This window comes from Strigops habroptila, chromosome 1, assembly GCF_004027225.2.
Source record: "Strigops habroptila isolate Jane chromosome 1, bStrHab1.2.pri, whole genome shotgun sequence".
NCBI lineage: Eukaryota > Metazoa > Chordata > Aves > Psittaciformes > Psittacidae > Strigops > Strigops habroptila.
In genome coordinates, this window is record NC_044277.2 from 107,053,355 (window position 1) to 107,075,194 (window position 21,840).

The window sequence follows — 21,840 nt, forward strand, 5'->3', positions numbered from 1 at the left end:
ATGGCCAGCTCTGCATGCTGAACTAAATGGAGCTCAAATTCTAATAAAAGCCAGTGGGCAATGTCAAAGGCAACAAGAGGAAAAACAGAAGTAAACAATGACAAAAACTATATGTTCTGTATTTCCCTACATGCCTGTCAAAACAATCCCATAAATTGATCCATTTTGGTAGTGAAAAATCTGATCCAGTTATACAGATGGCTTGATTGCTAACATTTGCCAAGCGTGCTCCCAGCCCAAGGAGAGAAACATGTAGCTCAATATTATGCTGAGGTTGTCAGTCTCACAAGCAGTTGCTCTCATTTGCTTTTCCACCTCCCCATTGCCAAGTATCTTCAGAAACCCACTTACTGAACTCTGAAATGCTCCCTTAGTGCCATCATTCAAATTATGTATTGTCTTTACCAGACTGTACCTAGTGCCCTTCCAATACTCTGTTTAGCAATTGTAATGCAGCACTATAATGGACATCCAGCCAGCCCTGTCAGATTAGTTCAATTGAATCATTTTCTGCAAAAATGAAGAATAATCTACAGTACAGAAATAGGCCTGACACTGGGAATTGCACTCCTTAAACCTAAATGTCAGTCTAATCCCCAGTGAAATCTTAAGTAAGGTAGGGTTAAATCCACCTAAAATTTGCTTAAATCGGGACAGAGACAATGAAGGCCAGTTTGCTGTTTCTAAGAGCACTAAGTATTGCACTAAAATTGCAAGGCATTTTTCTACAGCCTGAAAGTTGCCTGAATGCTTAACTACAGACCTCCCAGCAGCATGAGAAAGTGCATTTTTTGTGGAGGTAAATGCCACTCTCACACCCAGCCTCTCTTTTGCTACCCAAACTCAGGCACAATGGCATCTCCATTCCACCTATATTTTTCCTGCAGAAGGTTCAAAAGTTTGGCTATACTCTGTTCAGCTTGAATAGTATTGAATCTACATCTCATCCAGAGAAAGGCAGAACCTGAACCCAGGGCCTAGGAATTTTGGGAAGGAGATATTTTTTACTTAGATTAATTTTTATTTTAAAACCACTTTCAATATTTACTAAGGTAAAATGGACATATGCTGGAGAATTAAGTTTGAACCAGCAGTCTTCCTTCCTCCTGAGTGCTGCAAGAGTCATGTTCTCTCTTGCATGTTGTCTGTCTTCCTCTGTTGTTTTTTATGCCTGAAGAAAAACCACTAGGGCATTGAAAGGATGAGGGACAGTGCTACCACTCAGGGCTGGTACACAGAGCATTCTCCTAGGCTGTGAGAGTTAAAACTGCTTAGACTAACTTCAGTTAGATCTCTTCCATCTCCTGTTTCATTTTCTAACCCCTGCAGTAATAAGCAGAAGACAGGCAGAAGACACATGGTGCATTTCATTAGAGGAGCACTAGACACGCTGGATCCCAGAATATCCTACTTGTGTCTCAGTGAAACAGGGAGATACCCTGCAGTCTGGACTGTCTTCTGGAGTATCCAGAAGTCCCTTCTAAATGGTGGAAGAAAGGAGGAGCCTAATCTCCCTATCTGGGTATGTCTCCATTTGTCTCTTGGGGACCTCAATGATGTCAAATGAAGTGGATGACATCCCCATCCCTGAAGAAAATGAGCATCATTCAGCAGCTCTGTTTGGCACCAAAATGAGGCAATCCGGCTTTCACCCTAAAATCTGAAATAACTGCATTTCAACTTTAAACCTAGAAATGTGCCTTAAAGGAAAAAGGTATTAACCATATGGATAACAAGACAGCCAACATTCTTGAAAACAGAAGCTGAATAGACTAAATCTGTTGAAGAATTTAATTTCAGTAATCAGCTTTTATTAAACAATGACAGGTACATGTGGATTAGGTCCTGCAGGTGAGAGTGCAGGGTTAGAACTGTAAAATTCTCAGTTGAGTCTTTACCCCACAGATCCATGTGCTATTAAAAATAATCTAGCAGAAAACCTAGTCTGACAATCACCTTGGTGGGTTCAATGAGGATCAGCATCTTATAGTGATGCTATTTTACTCTAGAACCTAATCTAAGGCTTAAACTGACAAACAGCTTTGTTGGTCCTGCCTACCTCTGTATTTAGTTTGAGTGTTTATAAGATTTTTTAAGTCACTCACATAGCAGACACATACAGGAGCTTATTTCACGTCAAAGATTTTCTTTTCCTCTAGTGTTTTTAAATACTGAATTTTAAGAAAGATGCACTCTGTAGCTTCAAATAATTATTTAAGAGTTCCACCTGGACATTTTTCAATAATGTTTCTGTGCATTGACATCAAACTGGCTTCCCCTCATTGGAAAGGCAACAGTCTATAACAGTATCACTTTCTTAGCATGCATAACAGTCTCCTTAGTACTGCAGAACGGTGTCATTCCATCCTTACATGAACATTATAAAACACATGAACCTCATGTTTCCAGATTGGGTTGATAATCTTAGCCACGCAATCTGTTTCCATGTGCACCCATTGCAGTGCAGCCTAGGGAAAGAACAGACAGAGATCAGAAATTTGCCTAATACCCTGCAGCAAGAGTATTCCTTCTGAAAATAAATTAGATTACGGAATAATTCTACAAACAATTAGCTAATGTGATTATGTATATGCTCATTACTTGTAAAAATCTTTCATTTAAAAAAAATATCCTGCTCAACTTTTGACCTCAGTGATATGTATTAGACTGGTTTATTTTTTTCGAAACACGGCAGGGAAATGTTCCACCGACTTCAGGATTTACATGCTTTCTTTTAAATTTTCAAGTCTGAAAATATGTGCCACTGTGCCAAGGGTAGGATTCATGTATCTAAATACAGCAAATCTTTTCTTCAAAATTTTCCACAGCCTCATAGCCCAGACTATGAGGAGTTTTAAGAATACTTTTTTTTTTTTCAAAAAGATCTATTTTTCTTAATGTCTATTATTCTGTCACACTTATGCCAGCTGAATTTCATCTACCATTGTGCTCCTTAATCCCTCAATGTATTTAAATCCATCTGGAATTTTTCTAAATCCTCCATAGTTCTTCCTAACAGAGACAATTTGCCCATGGGGTACCACTAATCTCTCTACACACTGAGAAGCAGCGGTTCATGACGAATCTTTCTCTCCTATCTCATAACCAGTTCTTAATCCACAGTGACACCCTGGCCCTCACTCTGTGACTCATTCTCCTTAAAGTCAGTATGAAGAGCATCCCATTTATTTCCTGTTGATTTAAAGGGTAGGTGCAACTTGCAGTTTTGCTGCAATAGCAGCTTTTCTCCCAAAAGAGTCTGATGTATCTCATCAGAAGGTGATTTGCTCCTGAGGGTCTTTCAGGTGTGATGCTGCCATGAAGGAGAAGAGAGGGTCCCTGGCACGGCCTCCTGGAGGCCAAGGCTCAGTGCCCTTCAGATATAAATAGCCAAGCCAAATGTGAATAGTACCTTATCATTGATGTGATTTCAGAGTCGGTGATCACAGCACTTCTGCAACTCAGAAAAGCTGAAAACAAGTCTAGGAAAGCTTTTATTTTAAGGACAGTTTAATTTTTTTTTTTTTTTTTTTTTTTTTTGGCTTCTCTTTTATTACCTTTTTGGGGTTTTTTGAGTTTTGGGGTTTTTTTCCCCTTTTTCTTTCTGCTAAGATTAGTAAATATTTTAACAAGCAACATAACGGGAAACTCAGCTACTGAAGTATGAAATAGAAGGATGTGAATTTGTGTGCAAATTTCAGTGGTAAGTGAACTATGGGAGAGCTGCTCATGCCATCACAATAAACAGAACCTTCACCATCCTCAAGAGAGTTTCATTCCCCTCTTCCCCATGACTCCCATGTCCCAGGAACTGGATTCATGGCACTTTCCAGCACATCAACACCACTATTCTTTGACCTGGAAGGTCACTTACCAAACCTCGCCAATCTGGCTGCTAGCTACCAACATCTGAGCCATGCGGCCTGCAATCCAGAGGAAAGATGTTGCATTGGGGAGGGAATAAATGGTGTATGGTGTCATCTAAACATGCCCTGCGGAAGGAGTGAGTGCTCCTGCCACCTCAGGTAGCACATGGCATATCAGAGAAGACATGGCAACACAGTGACATGACTCTTCCACTCTCATCAGGTTGGCAGCCACTGGTATAAAGCTACTGAATCCATCCTCCTACTTATCTTTTCCAGACACAAAGGAAGTCTCACTCATCACAAGAAATATGCATATTATACATACAATGGAGAAGAAATTGAGAATTAGAGTGGTTTGCTCCAGGTCACAAAGGAGGTAAGTGACACAGCAAGGACTACTGGGAATGTTTTAACATCAAAGTAATCCATAGTGTTGTCATTAAATTCTTTCTGTACCTACCAAGCCTAAAAAAACATTTAGACACCAAAATTGTATTTATTCCTCCTGTCTGGAAGTGCCCCTGAGAGTAACTCATCCGATAGTCTATAATGAAAGTCCTGAGCACTGATGCTTGACGTCCGTGACATTACAACGTCCTGCCTTGTCTGTCTGAGTTTGAGTCTCTTGTCCATGTTTCAGTACAGTTTCATACATCTTGAAGCACATATCCCTCGTAAAGGCTTAGAGGAGGCATGTATTTCAGCACGAAATGGGTTCAATTTGGTTTGAATGTGGTCTGTGCCTTAAATTTAGGTAAGTAATGATTAATTTTGTAAATGGTTCACATTTATTCAAGATTCATAAAGCAACAAAATAACTTCTGAGCACAGAACTACTCACTGGATTGTTTGAGAGCTGCCTGACTTCACAGCACTGTTATTGCAATCATTTTAAGGACACTGAAATTTTACTGCATTGGGCTGCAGATTCATTTTTCTATGCTTGTTTCCTCAAAGGCCTTATTAACCATAAAACCTTTTTAAGCTTATTTCTGTTTTGACAGCTCAGCAAATTCCCACTTTCTACAATTTTTTCCCTCTTTTCCCACCACCAGTAAGTGTGAATATTTGAACCTCTTAATACCAACAGATACAAGTCCAGACCAATTTGTAACACAAATGACACTTGCCTAAAAATCAATGGCAGCGGTCAGGCTATGAAAGTCAGAGGAGATAACAGCATCATGGAAGCATGAGAATGACAGAGAAGTCAAGAAGGATTAACTCTCTAGAGTTATAATGGGAGTGTGACACTGTGCCAGCCTGTACTTGCATTACCTCAAATATACACTACCTCCAGCTGTGTCAATAGCAACAAATACCTACAGATGCTTTGTCGCTAGCAGAAGCACAGAAATATTGGCAATAATCTGTGCCATAATTGTGACGTTCTCTTTTCTGAGGCTGAAATGCAACCCAACAAAGTACTCCCTAATGCATTTTAAGCTGAATGTTAGAATGAGCACTGGAGTCCATTTGTCATACCCCAAATCTCTGATGCAAAACAGCCTTAAAAATGCAAAATTGTTCTTTCTCGTCAATCTACTCCTACTTACTAGTAATTAACTAATGAGATTGAGGATAACTGATGGTACACATTTTAATGCACTTCCAACTTTTCATTCTTTCTCTTCCATCATATCTTTCCTCTTCCTTGAAGGCAGTTTAAAACCTGGACCAATTTATAGAATCTTAGAATCAGAATGGTTTGGGTTGGAAGAGACCTTAAAGATCATCTAGTTTCAAACTCCTGCCATGGGCAGGGACACTTTGCACTAGACCAGGTTGCTCAAAGCCTCGTCCAAGCTGAGTTTAAACACTTCCAGGGATGGGGCAGCCACAGCTTCTATAGGCAACCTGTTCCAATGTCTCACCACCCTCATCGTAGAGAATTTCTTCATAATGTCTAATTTAAATCCACTCTCTTTCAGTTTAAAACCATTTTCCCTTGTTCTATCACTACATGCCCTTGTAAAAAGTTACAATGCAAGTGGTTTAAATTAAGCATGACAAAAAATATCCAACAACCTAATAACCACCTTATGAAGTTCAACAAGGACAAGTGTAAGGTCTTGCACCTGGGAAAACACAATCCAAGAATGCAGCACTAGGCTGGGATCTACCCAGCTGGGTAGCAGCTCTATGGAAAAGTATCTGTGAGTCCTGGTGGACACAAGCTCAATACGAGTGAACAGTGTGCTGCTGCAGCAAAGCAAGCCAACAGGATACTGGATTTCATCAGAAGGGCATCAACAGCAGAGATAAAGAAGTCATTATCCCACTCCACCTAGTGCTTGTCAGGCCATACCTGGAATACTGTGTTCAGTTTTGGTCTCCACTATACAAAAAAGATGTGGTTAGGCTGGAGAGGTCCTGAGAAGGGCCACAAAGATGATCAAAGGACTGGGAAGCCTGCCACATGAGGAAAGGGTGAGAGAATTTGGTTTGTTCAGCCTTGGGAAAAGAAGGCTCAGGGGAGACCTTATCACCATGTTCCGGTATTTGGCTGCAAAGACAGAGACTCCTTTTTTACAAGGAGTCACATGGAAAAGACTAGGGGTAATGGGTACAAGTTACTCCTGAGAAGATTCCAGTTGGACACCAGAGGAAAATTCTTCACAATGATGACAATCAGCTGTTGGAATAATCTCCCCAGGGAAGAGGTGGATTTCCCAACATTGGAAACTTTTAACATTCAGCTGGACAGGGTGCTGAGCCATCTTGTCTAGACCATGCTTTTGCCAAGAAAGGTTGGGTCCTTGAGGTCTGGTTTTATATGATTCTATGATTAACCTAGTGCTAAAAGAAAGAAGTTAAAGAAACAAATATAAAAAAAGGTAAAAGACACAAACTTTAAAGATTTTAAAAGACTTTAAAGACTATAAAAACTGAATTTTTATAAAAATCATTCTCCATACTATAACAGATATACCTCTTTATATGGTGGCATACCTTCTTCAAACAAGTGCCAGTGGAAAGCCAGAATATCTACTTGAAAGACAAATTATTTTCTCAGTTCCAATTTATTATCTGTGTTCTGAATTAGTCCTCACCGATTTTCTACTTACACAATTTCATTTGTGTGAAATAAATATGTTTTAGAGTAAGATTAAAATTATTTCATTTTAATTTTTAGTGGTCAGCATTTACGTTGTGTACATGTTATCTGCCTTAAGAATTTAGGAAAACAAAAAATAAATTCAGGCATGAAAATTAGATGATGGCATTTTTACATCTGAGCTTCCCAGGATTGCGCAGAATGGCACTGATGAAAAGTACTGGTAGATAATAGACTGCATTATGATTCATTTTGCTTCATTCCCAGGAATCCTGATCTTTGGCTTTCTCCTTCTCATTCATTTCAAAAGCTTAAAATTCATCGCTCTTTTATAATGAACTACATGATAATTACCAAAAAACCCACTGTGAAATACTAAATATATTGACCATATGTTATTGTGAGATATTGCAGCATCTCAGGGTTTTAATTACTACCACTGTTTATAAAAACAAAGCACAGCTCCCAGCCCCATCCCTGCTTCAGGGATATGTAACATGCACCCTCAGTGATTAAAGGTCTATAGCCTGGAGCCAGCAGAGTAACCTGGACCTGCTCACAGAAATGTTGTGGAGTATTTGCACCATCTGCTCTCCCAAAAGAGCTGATGTGTGAGACCTGAACAACGAATGATAACATGGCACAGAAGGTATGGAAAGACAGAAATTGGAGTGTCTGGGAATGTCTGTTCTGGGAAACTAGGCCAACAGGCATATCTGTTCAGCTAGGCAGGGAGATACAAATGTGAGCTGGTCCTTGTGGCACTACTGGGGACTCCAGGCACACTCCTGCAATTACCTGTTGCCTTTCATTGGTTCAAGGGACCAGAGTGATTCCTTGCCACTACTGTTGCTAGCATGACAGATCACCTGGTCGCTAGCTACAACAACTGAAAATTTTGCTCTGGATAGTCCTCTAGAGGTAAAAATGCAAAGCTGGTCCCAGTAGAAAGCAGAGGAAAACATCAGGAGAAGTGAAGCCATAAGAAGAGGCAAATATGGATCCTTGGAAAGACTCTTCTCTTGTGTAAAGTGATACTACATCAGCAGGTGAGAATCATGTTCTGGGATATTTCAGCAGATTTTGGAAGCACAAAAGCTAAGGTCAACAGAAGTAGAACAGACTATCATCTCTGCACATACAACAGATAAGAAGAAATTCAATATATTCAAAGCTGAACTCTCATATTGAACACACCAGTATTTATGCTCTCTATGGCAAAGCTACAGTAACTACCATTTTTCTGTTATTTTCTTGTGCATGAATAAAAAGCATGAAGTATCATTTTCCTATGGGAATATGTAATATCAGAATTAAGGCAGCGAAGCAGTAATATGGGGGGATGTGATCTCTGTCACTTTCTAAGTATCACAAGGAAAGCGTAAGATTAAAGACAGAAGAATGATTTTATGTCTAGGAAACTCTGGAGAGGATGAATAATTAATGTAAAGAGTTAGCCAAGGAAGATTCCAGATTTATGTCTCTCCACCAGTTACAGTGCTGAGACACAATGACAGAATAGTCTCTACTGGATAAATTCATAGGCAAGTATTTTCCATCTGTATTATTTAGGTAGGGGGTCAAGTTATGTTATCAGAGGTAAAACTTTTGTCTTTAAAATCAATGATGGACATTTTTGGAACTTATTTATACAAGGGTAGAGACTGTTAGGGAAAGCGACAAAGTGAGGGATAAAAATTAACATTTAACTTCTTTTTTAATATGAGCAATGCTGTCTCTGTCCCTTGCTGATTTTAACAGACTTTAGTAGCAATAGCCTTTCTGTTTTATTTATGTTTATAATTTCTTTTAGTTTTTAAGGCTAGTTGTAGAAGTTCAGTGAAGAATATGCACAAATCTTTTTCCCTTGGAAAGATTCTACCTACCCTTGCAGGTAGAATAACAACTTCAAAGAGGACATTGAGATATGCAGAGAAGGTCAAATCAGTGTTTCTTTTGGAATATATGTGTTAAAAGACAAGAACATTTTGTTATTATTTTCTAAAAAAGACCTGAAAAGCCTCATGGAATACAAAAGCTCACCTTCTAAGAAACATCAAGACCTTCCAGTAACAAAGAACAATAAAACCTATCAGCCCTGTTTCACTGCTGTAGATATTATGATTAATTTTCTCCTCTTTATTTTAAATTTCATTTTAAAATGCGCTAAATATTTTAACCTGGTAAGGAAAACAAGTAATGAAGATCATAAAAATGCAATTCTTTAATGACTTGCCTAAGAAAACTAAAAACTTGGAGAATAAGAGTTCTGTACAACCCAGCTTCAGGTTCCTAACCTGAACATGATCCTGCAGAAAGTAATCATTAACTGCAAAGCAGTACCATTTATCACCTTTGTAAAGGTGGAGAAATAATATCAAGCATTTGGAGTTAACCTATCTCTTCAGCACGTTAAATAGGTCAGACTAATCATATTCCATAGCAATTTTATATTATGAACACAAGATTCATTTTCAGCTTTTCCAAAGCATTTGAACAGAATACCAGCTACCTCAAATTAAACGCATAGAAATACATGTAGAATGCAATTAAGTTAACATGTTGTGAACCGATTTACTGCCAACATATTTTTTTTTATACAGACAGTCTGGAATCAAGAGTTAACATATGACAAAACATGAAATATCCAGGAACTGACTAATACAACAATGCCAAAAGTTGGCTCACAAGCTAACAGAGCTGCCATGAACTGCCTGTGGGCTTGCATTTACATTAAAAACTTCAAGCACATGAATTCTGGTAAATCACAAAAGAGCACAGGTTCCTCTGCATTGGGTATCCAAGCATGGCTTCAGAAAAGCAGGACTTGACTTCAAAGCTCAAAAGACTGATAAGCAATGAAGAGACGAACCTTCTACTCTCAAATTAGGATTTTTCTTAATGTATTTAACTACTCAATCTCATATTTCAGAAATTGCACCAGCTTGACTATTTAAACTGCTTCAGCAGCTTGCATTTAGCCTTACTGGAGGTGGTAAGAACTACATGTTCTGGAAAGCCAGGCTTTCGGTTTCCTCATGAGAGGCTCAGGAGGCTAAACATTGTTTAAATGTTTTGATTGAGGGATCTTGGCCCTCAGCTTAGAGCATAACCTGCCAGACAAACAGGAGTGTTGGCACTTTTTCCATACTTGAACAACTAGAATTTCAGAAAATAGGAAGAAGTTTTTTGTCCAAAGGCAAAGACTTCTCTGATTTGAGATCTCACACTGATTTAACCCTGCTCCGTAATGGAGAGGTATTTTATAACTACAGCCAAAGTAGCATACAAATGAAAATAACATCCTCTAGATAACTGTTTTGTAATATTACTTTGGAATTTCTGTGCTATGATCAGTAGAAACAGTTCGAAGCAGTTAGTTACACTGAGAAAGAAACAAACCTCTTTCACACAAATCCTACAGTGGTAGAACACTAATTTTTTGAAGGAGGAAAGAGTAAAAAAGTTAATCGCCCAATTTGGTTGGTTTGTTGGCATAATAAAGTGCTGAAGCAGCACAGTGGCGGATTTGCTGGACGATTTTCTCCACTGAAACTGTCAATTCATTCTGAAGCTTCGTGCTGATGGATATTATGGATTGGTATGGATCGCACTGCTCCAACCGTCTGAAAGGTCACTCGGCAAACACAGCAGGAGTGACATATTGTTCTTGCCACTGACAATCAGACTGCTGTTTTGACAAGTCTTTATCACAAATCTCTTCTTCAAGAATCACATGGAAATCTTTGCTTTGTGGCACGATTAAAAGCTGGCATCCTAGGCGTTCACTGAAGCAGTCTTAATAGCTTCTTGGATCACACTCGCATGGAAGTCTGAGAATCTCATAGTGAATGGATCACACCCAACATCTATCAACTATAGCACTGAGCAGAACCATAGAATCATATAATTGTTTAGGTTGGAAAGGACCTTTAAGATCATCAAGTCCAACCGTTAACCAAGCACTGCCAATAAACCACTAAACCATGCCCTTAATCACTACATCCACATGGCTTCTGAATACCTTCAGGGATGGTGTCTCCATCAACTAGGGCAGCTCACCCAATGCCAACTCACTACAATCTCCTTTCAGGTAGTTGTAGAGAGCATTAAGGTCTCCCTTAAGCCTCCTTTTCTCCACGCTAAACAAACGCAGTTCCCTCAGCCACTGCCCATAAGACTTGTGCTCTGGACCCTTCACTAGCTTCATTGTTCTTTAGACATGCTCCAGCACCTCAATGTCTCTCTTGCAATGAGGTGCCCCAAACTGAACACAGTATTCGTGGTGTGGCCTCACCAGTGCCAAGTACAGTGGGACAATCCCTTTCTTAGTCTTGCTGGCCATCCTGTATCTGATACAAGCCAGAACGCTTTTGGCCTTCTTGGCCACCTGGGCAAACTGCTGGCTCATATTCTGCTAGCTGGATGACCAACACCCCCGGGTCCTTTTCTGTCAGGCAGCTTTCTAGCCACTCTTCCCCAAGACTGTAGCATTGCATGGGGTTGTTGTGACCCAAATGCAGGACCTAGCACTAGGCCTTCCTGATCCTCATACACCTGGCTTTGGCCCATCAATCCAGCCTGTCCAGATCCCTCTTACCCTCAAGTAGATTAACACCCCCACTCAAGTTGGTGTTGTCTGCAAACTTACTGAGAGATGCACTTGATCCCCTCCTCCAGATCATTGATAAAGATATTAAATATAACTGGCCTCAGTACGGAGCCCTGGGGAACATCACTTGTGACCGGCTGCCAACTGTGTGCATTGGTGTAGGTGCCCTTCAGTGGGGCTATGGATCCCACCACCTTTCTGGGAGGAGAAGCCCTAATTCCTATGTGACCATTCTCAGGCACTGTCACGGTTTCTAACACATCGATAACACTGGTGTCTTTGCTGCTGCATGGATCTCCATCCCCTGCCTCCACTGAGATGACAGACTGAAGGACCACCATCACTCAAGCATTTGCATGCCGCCTCCAGGCTTATCTCTAGCAAGCCTGGTTTTATCCCTTTCTCTTTTCAAAACTAGTTTAAATCTCTTTTCAATGAGCCCTGCTAACTCCTGTGCAAACATCCATTTCTCCCTTTGTGACAGGTCTGTTGCCAGCAGGCCTGCTGTCATGTAAACTGACCCATGATCAAAAACCTCCAAGTTTTGCCAGTATAATCTTTTCAGTTTAATCTTTACAGTTCCATTTTGAGATCAGGTGAAAAGAACTCAAGCTATTATCCCCAGTGTACAAATATGTTGGACTACTTTCTTTTCTCACCAAAAGACAGCAGTTTCAGCTGTAAAAATGAAGCTCTTCTACTAAAAAAAAAAATTGTGGCAAATAAAAATTGATGCATTGAAACTATGACCTATTGCTTTATGAAGAAAGAAGAAAACCATACAAAAATGTAGTATTGGCTGTAGTAGACCATACAAAGATGTAGTACTGGAAAATAAAGAAGTACCTCATTATATTTTGGCATTTCATTTTGTGTGCTCAAGTTAAGAGTGGATTAGAAACACCCACATAAATCACAATTTTAGTTTTATAATTTTAAATGCATTAACTGCTGCAAGAAAGATACTTCACCTGTTAACTTGTCTAACAGACTGTTATAAAGATTTCATGCCTAGCTGTAGCTCCAGCTTACTCTTTATTTAAAATAGAGAACTTTTAAAAAGCATAAAGATCTAAACAGAAAATCATAGAATTAGGTAGGTTGTAAAAGATCTTCGAGATCACCAAGTTCGACCATAAAAATATCAAAGATCAATTATGAAATCAATTTCCTGAGTATTTACAATCACCTCTCAAACTGGAGTGATTTTTAGATTGACATGGATTAAAGATCTGACTAGGAATAGTTCCAGCCCCTTTACTTCACTGTATGAACACAACATGCATGTAAAGTCTATCTATAAATGTACAGCATATCTATATATATCTAAATATATAACATGCCTGTACAGTTATCTATAAATTAAATTTATTAATACCATTTATTTCCCACAGACAGCCAGTTAGATTTCTGGTACTTAATGATACAGCAAGCTTACTAAAGAAACATTCCTTAAAAGGAAATTAAACTTTCCCTTCTGTGCAGTGATAGTTAACAAACATCACTTTCTCTATCCTCACTCCCCCAAGAAAAAAAATGCAATTACAGCAACATTCATGAAAACAAGTTCCTACTGAAACTCTCAGTTACACAGATACAATTGCTCTCTAAGGCCACTTTATGTACTAAAGAAATGGTTGTGGGAAACAATAGTATGTATAGATGCATGAACTGCTGTAGAAAGTATTTCACTGCTCCTGCAGAGCGGACAAGTCCATTTTTAGCATGCAGAATTTCCTGTACAGGTCTTGTTATTCTTATAAAATTTAAGAATATGTAATTTTGTTTCGTGAAATATGAGGGTCATATTTTACTCTTACATTTCAGATAAACCTATTCAAAACAAACAAGTTTAACAACAGTGACAACAAAAATTAAATTAGTACATTATGCAGTTGAAATGCTGAGAAGGGTCAAATCACTGAAGAGATGTAAGTCACTGGCTAAGAACCCTGAACCAAAATCAGTTTTCTGCAGATCAGATGCAACATAATCCTGGTACAAAAGGAATTTTTTCTTTAGTTTAACTCAAACAGCTAATTCTCTTTAATAATTAACTCATTCTAGATTACAAACTGGAAAAAAAGAAAAAGCATGAAAGCTTATTATCTTCTTCCCTATGGTGTCTTTGGAGAACATGACATCTAGTTGCACTCAAAGTGCTAAGGATGTAGCAAGGAGTTATCAGTTAAATTTTCTGAATACCAATAGTACATGCTTTGTGGAATGAGCTGGTTGCCAATAGAAACTAATATTGGGTTGATGAGCTTATATTTTTGAATTTATGATCTAAATTACTGCAAAGTTTTTCTCGTTGTTTATAAGCATTTTTAACATTCCAACGTTTATCTAAAAGTATCTTACCCAAAAGTTACTAATAATCTAGTACATAAGAAAAGTACTTTTTGTCTTTCTGGTATTGACAGTGGTAAAGAAGATGAAAAATTTGTGTATATGGAGTCCTCTAGAACCAAGAGCGTTTGGACAAACAAGCTTCTTCAGCAAGTTTCATTGAATAATGACAGACATAATTAGGGGAAAACCCATTAGCAGTGAACTAACTAGGAAGAAAACCTCCTAAGATGACACTGTGAAGAATCTACATGTGAAGACTGAAAAGTCAGAAGGCCTCCCGTTACATTGAGTTTTGAAAGCTCTAAGGTTTTAGTGAATTTATGAGCCAAGTAAGTCTGGGTAGTAAAGGGAGATGGTGTTTTAAGATACTGTTGGATATAAAAGTTGGAGTTAAAAGGTCTGGGGAAAGTAGTACTGAGCTGGGGAAAAATCAGCTTCTACTGCTTCACATAGCATTCATAGGCAAGAACCAAGAGGTGGGGTTAAACTAGGGTATCCCATGAATTTCTGGTAGTCTGATTTCAAAAACACAGAATGAGACTCTTAAGTGCCCCCTCTGCAAAAAGCAAATAGAAATGTAACCTACCTGAAGGACTATGGTACAACCTAAACAAAAGAAAACAGTTAGAATACTCTGTAATTGGGTTTCTCCTGGAGCAGGTTCTTGAGAACCTTGCTACAGAAACCAGTCAATGAAAATGTATGTTACAGGAAAACAACTGAAAAGTGTAATTGCAAAAGCATTTTAAAGCTGGTTAATTAATTTCAAAGCACTTGGTCATTAAATAATGATTAACAGTTGTTGTTGACATACAGATAAGTTTACAGAAGTTTGAGGACCTCAAATCATTTGGGACTCCTTAAAGCAAGTACTCCAAAACTCCAAAAAGATCTTTTCTAAACTCTAGAGCTGGGTTTCTTTAGAAAGCGAAAAATATTTAACACTAAAATGGTGAAAATGAAACTCAGGATGGAACATGATAACAATGCCAGGATCTATTAATATAACTCTCATTCCCACTATGACCTCACAAGGTGAGCGCTTTCCTTCAGCATCTCTCATTCTAGTGACTAAGTAATTTCTACTTTCAGCAGGGTAACCTCGAAGTCCTTACGAAACATACTCTTTCCATTATCTCTGAGGAATGGGTGTTTGTTCCCTGCTTCTTGAGAAGTCTCAGTCTCTGTCTGTCTCTGATGTTTGCAGGCTGCCAAGCCTCAGCTTTCACTCTCTGTCCTTCCATGCACTGTATAAAATCTCTCCCCCCACAAATGGCATCCTTTCTTCATGACCCCATCTTTCTCAAGCCTCTGGGAGAAGGTGAAGAAGCAGCTCTCTGGTATGCAGTCACATGCATTTCAAAGCAACACAGTGTGGTAAAAACAAGAATCCTCCACAATCCTATTGCCTTCGATCCTGTAATAACTCTGAGAGAGACAAAAGAATCAATCCATGCTACTGAAGTTTCTGTCTCTGTTTCTCTATAATTTCTGGGCAGATATTTGTAAGCTCAGCCTAGAAACTGCTAATTTCTCACAGAAGATGAGTTGGGATTGCTAAAAAAAAGATAACATTGTTCTCATGGTGGGGAAAGGATGTAAAAGTGCCCATCACATTGGTCTAAACTCCTATGTGCTCCTGTAATAAACTGTGTATCCCTAGGGGAAAAAAGCTGTCTTTTGAAAATATAGTATTAAATGTCAAATTAATTACTGACATAACCTTAAATCATTAGGTCTTTCTTTCGAAACTAGCTGCATATGTGATGTTTGGATTCCTATATGTGGCATTTTCAGATCAAAATGAAACCAGAGAGAAAATATTGTGCTTTATTATTGTATGTCATTTTTTGAAAGAATGACTCAGGCATTGATATTTAGGCTACTTTCAAGTCAAATATTTAAAGCCCACATCCTAACCATAAGCACACTTACTGACATATTGGAAGGTCACTGGAACATGAGAAGATAGGGATCTAAGCAAAACACCTACAAAACAACTATCTTCTGCATTGGAGGGAAGGCAACTATAAGAAAATTCAACTGTTTTCCTGTATTTTCATCAAAGTACTGAACGGGTTCCAAACAGTTTCAGATGTATTAAAAATCAGGCCTGTGGCATTTCCTCTTGTGCATTCATATTTCATTAGGTGCAATGACTTTATCTTTTCTCCAGTTAAAAATGCCATTGATATTGGCTGCTATACTTACTCTTTCACAGTTACAATGTAGCCGTATTCTTTCTCCTCGGAAGACTTCACTTCAAGTTGTAAGCCTTGTCCCATATTATTCTGAGGCTTTTCATGGTAGTTTCCATCCTGCCTTAAAGCATCCTTAATCCAGTAGCGGGTTTCATTCGGGTCTCTGGAGTCAGATTCACTGTTCTTTACGGCCGTCAGTTCCCTTGTGAAAGTCTCGCTCTTAACATCTTCCACACCAGCATTTATTTCTTCTGAGGAAGAAGAGCCAGTGTCTTCAGATTTCTTGGTTTCTGTCTTAGTAGATTTTTCAGGTGTAAGGTCTTCAGGTATATTTTCAGGTAATGCATTCTCATTCAAGAAGTTAACTAGTCTCGAAGTATTCTGTAAATATTATTTAAAAATAGTATTACTATTTTTAAAACTAAACACAGGAATGGTATACTGAATTAAATCTGGATATAATCTTTCAAACTCTTATTGATATGGTGAAATCTATTCAATACACATGTCACATGGTCACTTTCTAAATTTCTCAAAAATGGCTGAATATTGGACATAAAACTATAGGATATGGTTCAAAACTCATGAGGAATATTGCAAAAGTAATCTGATGCTTTTGCTGCAAAAGCAAATTTGATGTTACCACCTATAGTATGAGATGTAATGCCTGGAGCTTTAGAAATACCTCTGATATTCAACAATTTGGAAGTAAAGTGTGAAAGTGAAGAATGACAGATCCCATGAAAAGAGAGGAAATCTTGAATCCTCCCACAAACCTATGCCCTCAGAAGAAGTATGTTTACTTATCTGCTTCTGAAAACCAGAGAGATTATCTGAGCAAGGGTGCTTACATTCCCCAAAACTAAGAATCAAGGGACAGGTAAAAAAAGAATGTTTTCAAGAACACCTCAATACTCAAAATCTACTAACCAAGGAAAAGCCTGAATTTGTCTGAACTTTGGGATCTGTTACGAATTCTGTTTATTTACCAACGAAAGAAAGGCAAAACAGCACTTGATTTTGCTTTTTTGAACTTAAAAAGAAAAAAAAAAATTGGTTAAGGTTTAAATAAATGCTCATTAAATGAGTGTATCAACAACAATATGCCTTCAATATACAATGCTGGGGTATTGAATTATATGCACAGAAGACACAAAACAGGTCTTGTATTTCAGAAGTATGCTTTTGACCTTCACTGCATATTAACCTGACATTTTGAGATGGAATATTTGTTTTGTTAAAATACTGGTACTCTACCTCTTTATCAGTTCTTGCAGTGGCTTCATGCACTCCATTGTCTGTAGGACATGAAAAGCACAAATACATAGTTATGAAAGGAAAGCATTATATTTGAAACAAACACCGCTTATAGGCTGCTTTGTAGTGGTGGCCTTTTCATGCAGTTTAAACATTAAGACATCAAAGCTGAAAGGGCAGAGTAAAGAGCACTGCATAATTCAGTACTGTTGTTCTAACCCCACTTTGATAGCAAATTAATACAAGATCAATAGACAGTACTTCAAGAGCCAATGTAATAGTGTTATTTTGCTAATTAAGTGTCCAGTCTTCATATCAGTTTATCAATATCTAAGAAAAAGAAACAATAAGATAGCTCTAGCTATCTGAGTGGACATTTATATTAAAGAAAAAGGAAACATATACATCCCTCATACTGATTTTGGTGGAAAAAGATGACTTATTTTAATAGGTGTCATCTACCAGTATCATGTTGCAGCTTAACTACTGTTAGCTGATGATATGCAGTCACATCATTAACCTCAGCTAAATAATGCTGGCTTCAATTTATGAACTGAGTCTTATTCATCTTTTACAATGTGATTCAGGACAAACCCTCAAGTCTGATCATTTTAATCTAAAAAAAGAGCTGGCAACTAAAATAACCAGAATATTCCTAACTAGTAAACGTTTCAGTATATCACCAAGAAAAAAGAGAGCAAGTAAAAATCACTGTTTATGACGTATAGCACATGTTTTTTATGTCCTAGATATCATAAGATTCCTAAAATATAAAATGAGTGAGTGGTAACTTATGTCCCACTGTGGTATCAACTTATTAATGGCAATTACTGTAGCTCCTGAACCTGCATCATCATGAAAATGCATGTCCAGACAGAAGCAAATAACCATAATAACTCTTCTATTTCCTTAAGCAGGAAAAGGAATGAGCAGTTTTCTACTTACACCTAAGATTTTGTACTGCAAGTAATTGTGGTACACTAAAGAATGACTATCTGTAAAACATATTTTTTTCTCCCACACATTTCAAAACACATTCTTGGAATATAATATTTTTTCATTATCATTTTGCTTAAAAATCTTATTTTCAAGAAAGGGAAATTAAGACCACACAGCATAAAGCAATTTGTATTTCAGTGTAAGTGGGTGTGTAGGTTTATTCTGTTTGTGAAGCTTGACAACCAAAGGTTCACAAACAGATGCATTTTCATAAATAAAGTATCTGCAATAAAAAGAAAACAACAAAGCTAAACTCTGCAGCCTTTGGGGGGAAATAGAGAAACTTCCCTTCCAGTCTTCTCTAAAGCTTATTTTAAAAAGTCTAGCACTAATGTGAAACACTAAAGGAAAATTAGGGTAGCTATCTTTTGCTGTACTTAATTCTTAGAATCAATACCTGGTATATTAACAGTGTTTTCCACTAATCCAGTCTGAACCTCTGCCCTTCTTTGAGCATCTCCTGTCTTCATTTGTGCTTCTGTTTTGTCTTCTTTAGTTTTTCCAGCACCCTCTTCTCTTTCTTCCTGAATGCCAACAGTTTGAATTGCATTAGCAATAGTATCAGCAATCTCATCCAGTTCTGTTGAGCTGAGATTCTCCACATTTACTTGGTGTTTCTCTAGGTCCTTCAAGACATCTTTAATAAGTGTCTCTGGATCACAAAACAACATAAGCACAAGATTTAGCTGCATACATGAAGCATACGTGCTTGTATCAGTAAACATCTTTCATTTTTCCTAAAAGATATGTTTTCCTTCAAGAAGAGCATCTGTTTTCCAAAGGAGTGGATACACATTCATGCTGCCATCTTTACAGAAAACACGGTATTATAAATGGATGCTAGAGCTTATGATAAGGTGAATTCATGACAGGCACTGGCAGATGTATGCCACTTCAACCCAGCAAGCTGTCATAAAGAGAGGGGTATAAAATTGTCACTTTTTCTTTACAAGAGCAGCATTGTTTCCTAGTCTAAACTGACTCAAAATACTGAAGACAAGTGTTAAGGTAGCTTAACTTTTTTTAGCTACAATAAGACTGCAAACACCACTACTGTTTATTAGAGATCAGGTTTCTTTGGTCATTTGCTTTTTGCAAGGTAAATAGCTATATAGAGTTTTGAGGGGAAAAAAGAGTCAGATATGTAATCTTTCAAGCAAAAAGCTCCTCTTCAATTAGAAGTGGATATGGATAAATGTCCACTACATACATGTATATGTAATGGACGAACCTTCTAAGTTGTACTGATTTCTCTAAGAAGATATGTATCTTGTCAAAAGTGAACTTTACTGTTTTGGTTTGTCAGCTATGAGTGTTTTACCAGTCACACTGAAGAAAGAAATGTTAAGATGACGTTTCAGGACAGGAAAAGCAAATGAACTTATATTTAGTGGAAGAAAAAAAAACAAACCAACAAAAAAAAACCAACCACCAAACCACACCAAAAACCAAAACAACAAAACAACCTTGATGTGAGAAAAGTTTTGAAGATGAGGAAATTCAAGGACAATGGATATTAAAGGTGAGTTAGAAGATGTACATAACAGCTCTTCAGGGAAGTTGCTTTTCTGACTGCGTATGTTGAATATATCCTTCAGTACCATTTTGTATAATTCTGCAAAACTCAGCCTAAGGTCCCTTGGAGTATGAGACACTAAATGTAGGGCTTACTCTAGTATATTCAAACCATTTTCAATCATGTCTCTGTTCTGCTTATTCATGCTGACAGGAATTTAGCATACATATGCATATGCATGCAAGCAAGAAAACTCTTTCACATTGGTAGTATTGTGTAAGAAGAGGAAGATATGGACTGCTTTTAAATCTCTGTTGAATGTATTAATTTATATATAAGCAGTTTGAAGGCAACATCCAACCTATTTTCTTACAGTAACATTCTCTCTGTTAATCCTTGTGGTTTGACATGTTCATCTGTAAACATGTTCATCATTGTAAACAAGATTTTGGAACCATGTAGTCAGCTTTCAGGCTTACATAAAAGTGAATTAAAAAGTAGGTGTGCAAAGGGGAAAACGCTACCAGAAAAAGGGCTAAAGAGGAGGTTTGCTTTTCACAGGAAAGGAGGAAGAACTAAAGACTAGCAAAGGAGAAGAAGTAGATAGAGACTCTTCTGCTCTGAGGAAGAAGCAGCAGAACATCTGTGATATTGCAGGGAGACAAGAATAAAGGATTATTTGTCATTGGGGAAAAAGAGGCTAAGACCTTGGACATGTCTGGCATTTTTTGGACCCCAGAGTGTTAGCTGCAGAGGTTAGAGCCTGCAGCTGACCGTCGGCTTCTCAATGCCATCTCAAAGCAGAGATTAATTTCCTCCAACTTGACCCGTAAGTCACCAACTAATGCTATTTTCCCTAAACTAATTAGCCAATATAAACCAAGATAATTTAAGCAGCTTAAATAGTAGGTTTACTGTGAGTCAAAGAGTTTTGGCACTTGGGAAGGTGGTTCTTTGATGCCTTTCTTTTCCAGGCTAAACAAATACATCTTTCCAATAATCCACCATATTGATATTACAAAATTCTACTGATTTCATTATAAAATTCAGCTAAGGTCATATGCTGTGAACTTTCAAAATTTACTTAAAAAAGCATAATTGTAAACACACTTTTAAGTGCAACTATCAATAAAAAGATAGGTTAAATCTATAATGCTGCTTTAAACTGTGGCAGCCAACAAAGATTATGGTATCATATTGAAATAACAGAGTGCTTTGTACAGGAAAGCGAGTGTCTAGTGATTAGAATCAAAGATTTAATTTTACAATTTATGCCAAACTCTGTGGGCCAAGATATTTGGAGGCAGCAAAATTAGGACTGAAGTTTAAAGAAACTGAGTAATGCTTCACAGGAAACTGTGAATACTTTACTTTCCACATTTCATTGTAATGTATCCATCTCCTGTTATGAATCTAATAATATAGTAAAAACATAATGACCAAATGTTTTTGTTTGTGAACATAATCTATAAGAGCAAATTGATTCAAACTGCAATAAAAGTTTTCACTAGACTTGATCAAACTGAGTTCAATAAATGTTTGCAAGTAGCGAAACTGCTACCTGGAAGATGGCCATTTGGAGAAGATGTTACACAGAGCAGCAATGTGGTAAATTAAGCTGCTAGAAATGCCAGCATTGCCAGATTACCGTAGAAGCCTTGCATCTGCTTGCCTATCTTCTCTGTTCTTATGTTTTATAGGACTATCAGATAATAACCTGACAGAAAATCCTAAATTATTGAACCAGAGCTAATAAAATCAGAAAAGAGAATATGCCAGTTCCAAATCAAAACTAAAACTTTTCAACTAAGACATCAATATTTGAAGACAAATCTTAAAAGATAATTATATTTCAGGACATATATAATTCAAGAGCTATTAATGTAGCACTACTAGATTTTGTTTATTTTGGTTATTTCATAGCCAGCTGCCAAGACCAACCACTGAGCTATTCAACAACATGCAGTCAATAT

General features: G+C 37.7%; 1 protein-coding gene across 1 annotated transcript in view; it reads right to left on the reverse strand.

Annotated features, from left to right (window-relative positions):
* The window catches only part of PTPRN2 (protein tyrosine phosphatase receptor type N2), a 590,472-nt gene that overhangs the window by 384,503 nt on the left and 184,129 nt on the right, over positions 1-21,840 (reverse strand). Inside the window, exons 7-9 of the mRNA XM_030483611.1 lie at positions 18,749-19,003; positions 17,353-17,393; positions 16,106-16,476 (exon numbers count right to left, since the gene is read on the reverse strand). Of these exons, the coding sequence (XP_030339471.1) occupies positions 16,106-16,476; positions 17,353-17,393; positions 18,749-19,003 (667 nt within the window). The remainder of the gene's footprint in view (positions 1-16,105; positions 16,477-17,352; positions 17,394-18,748; positions 19,004-21,840) is intronic.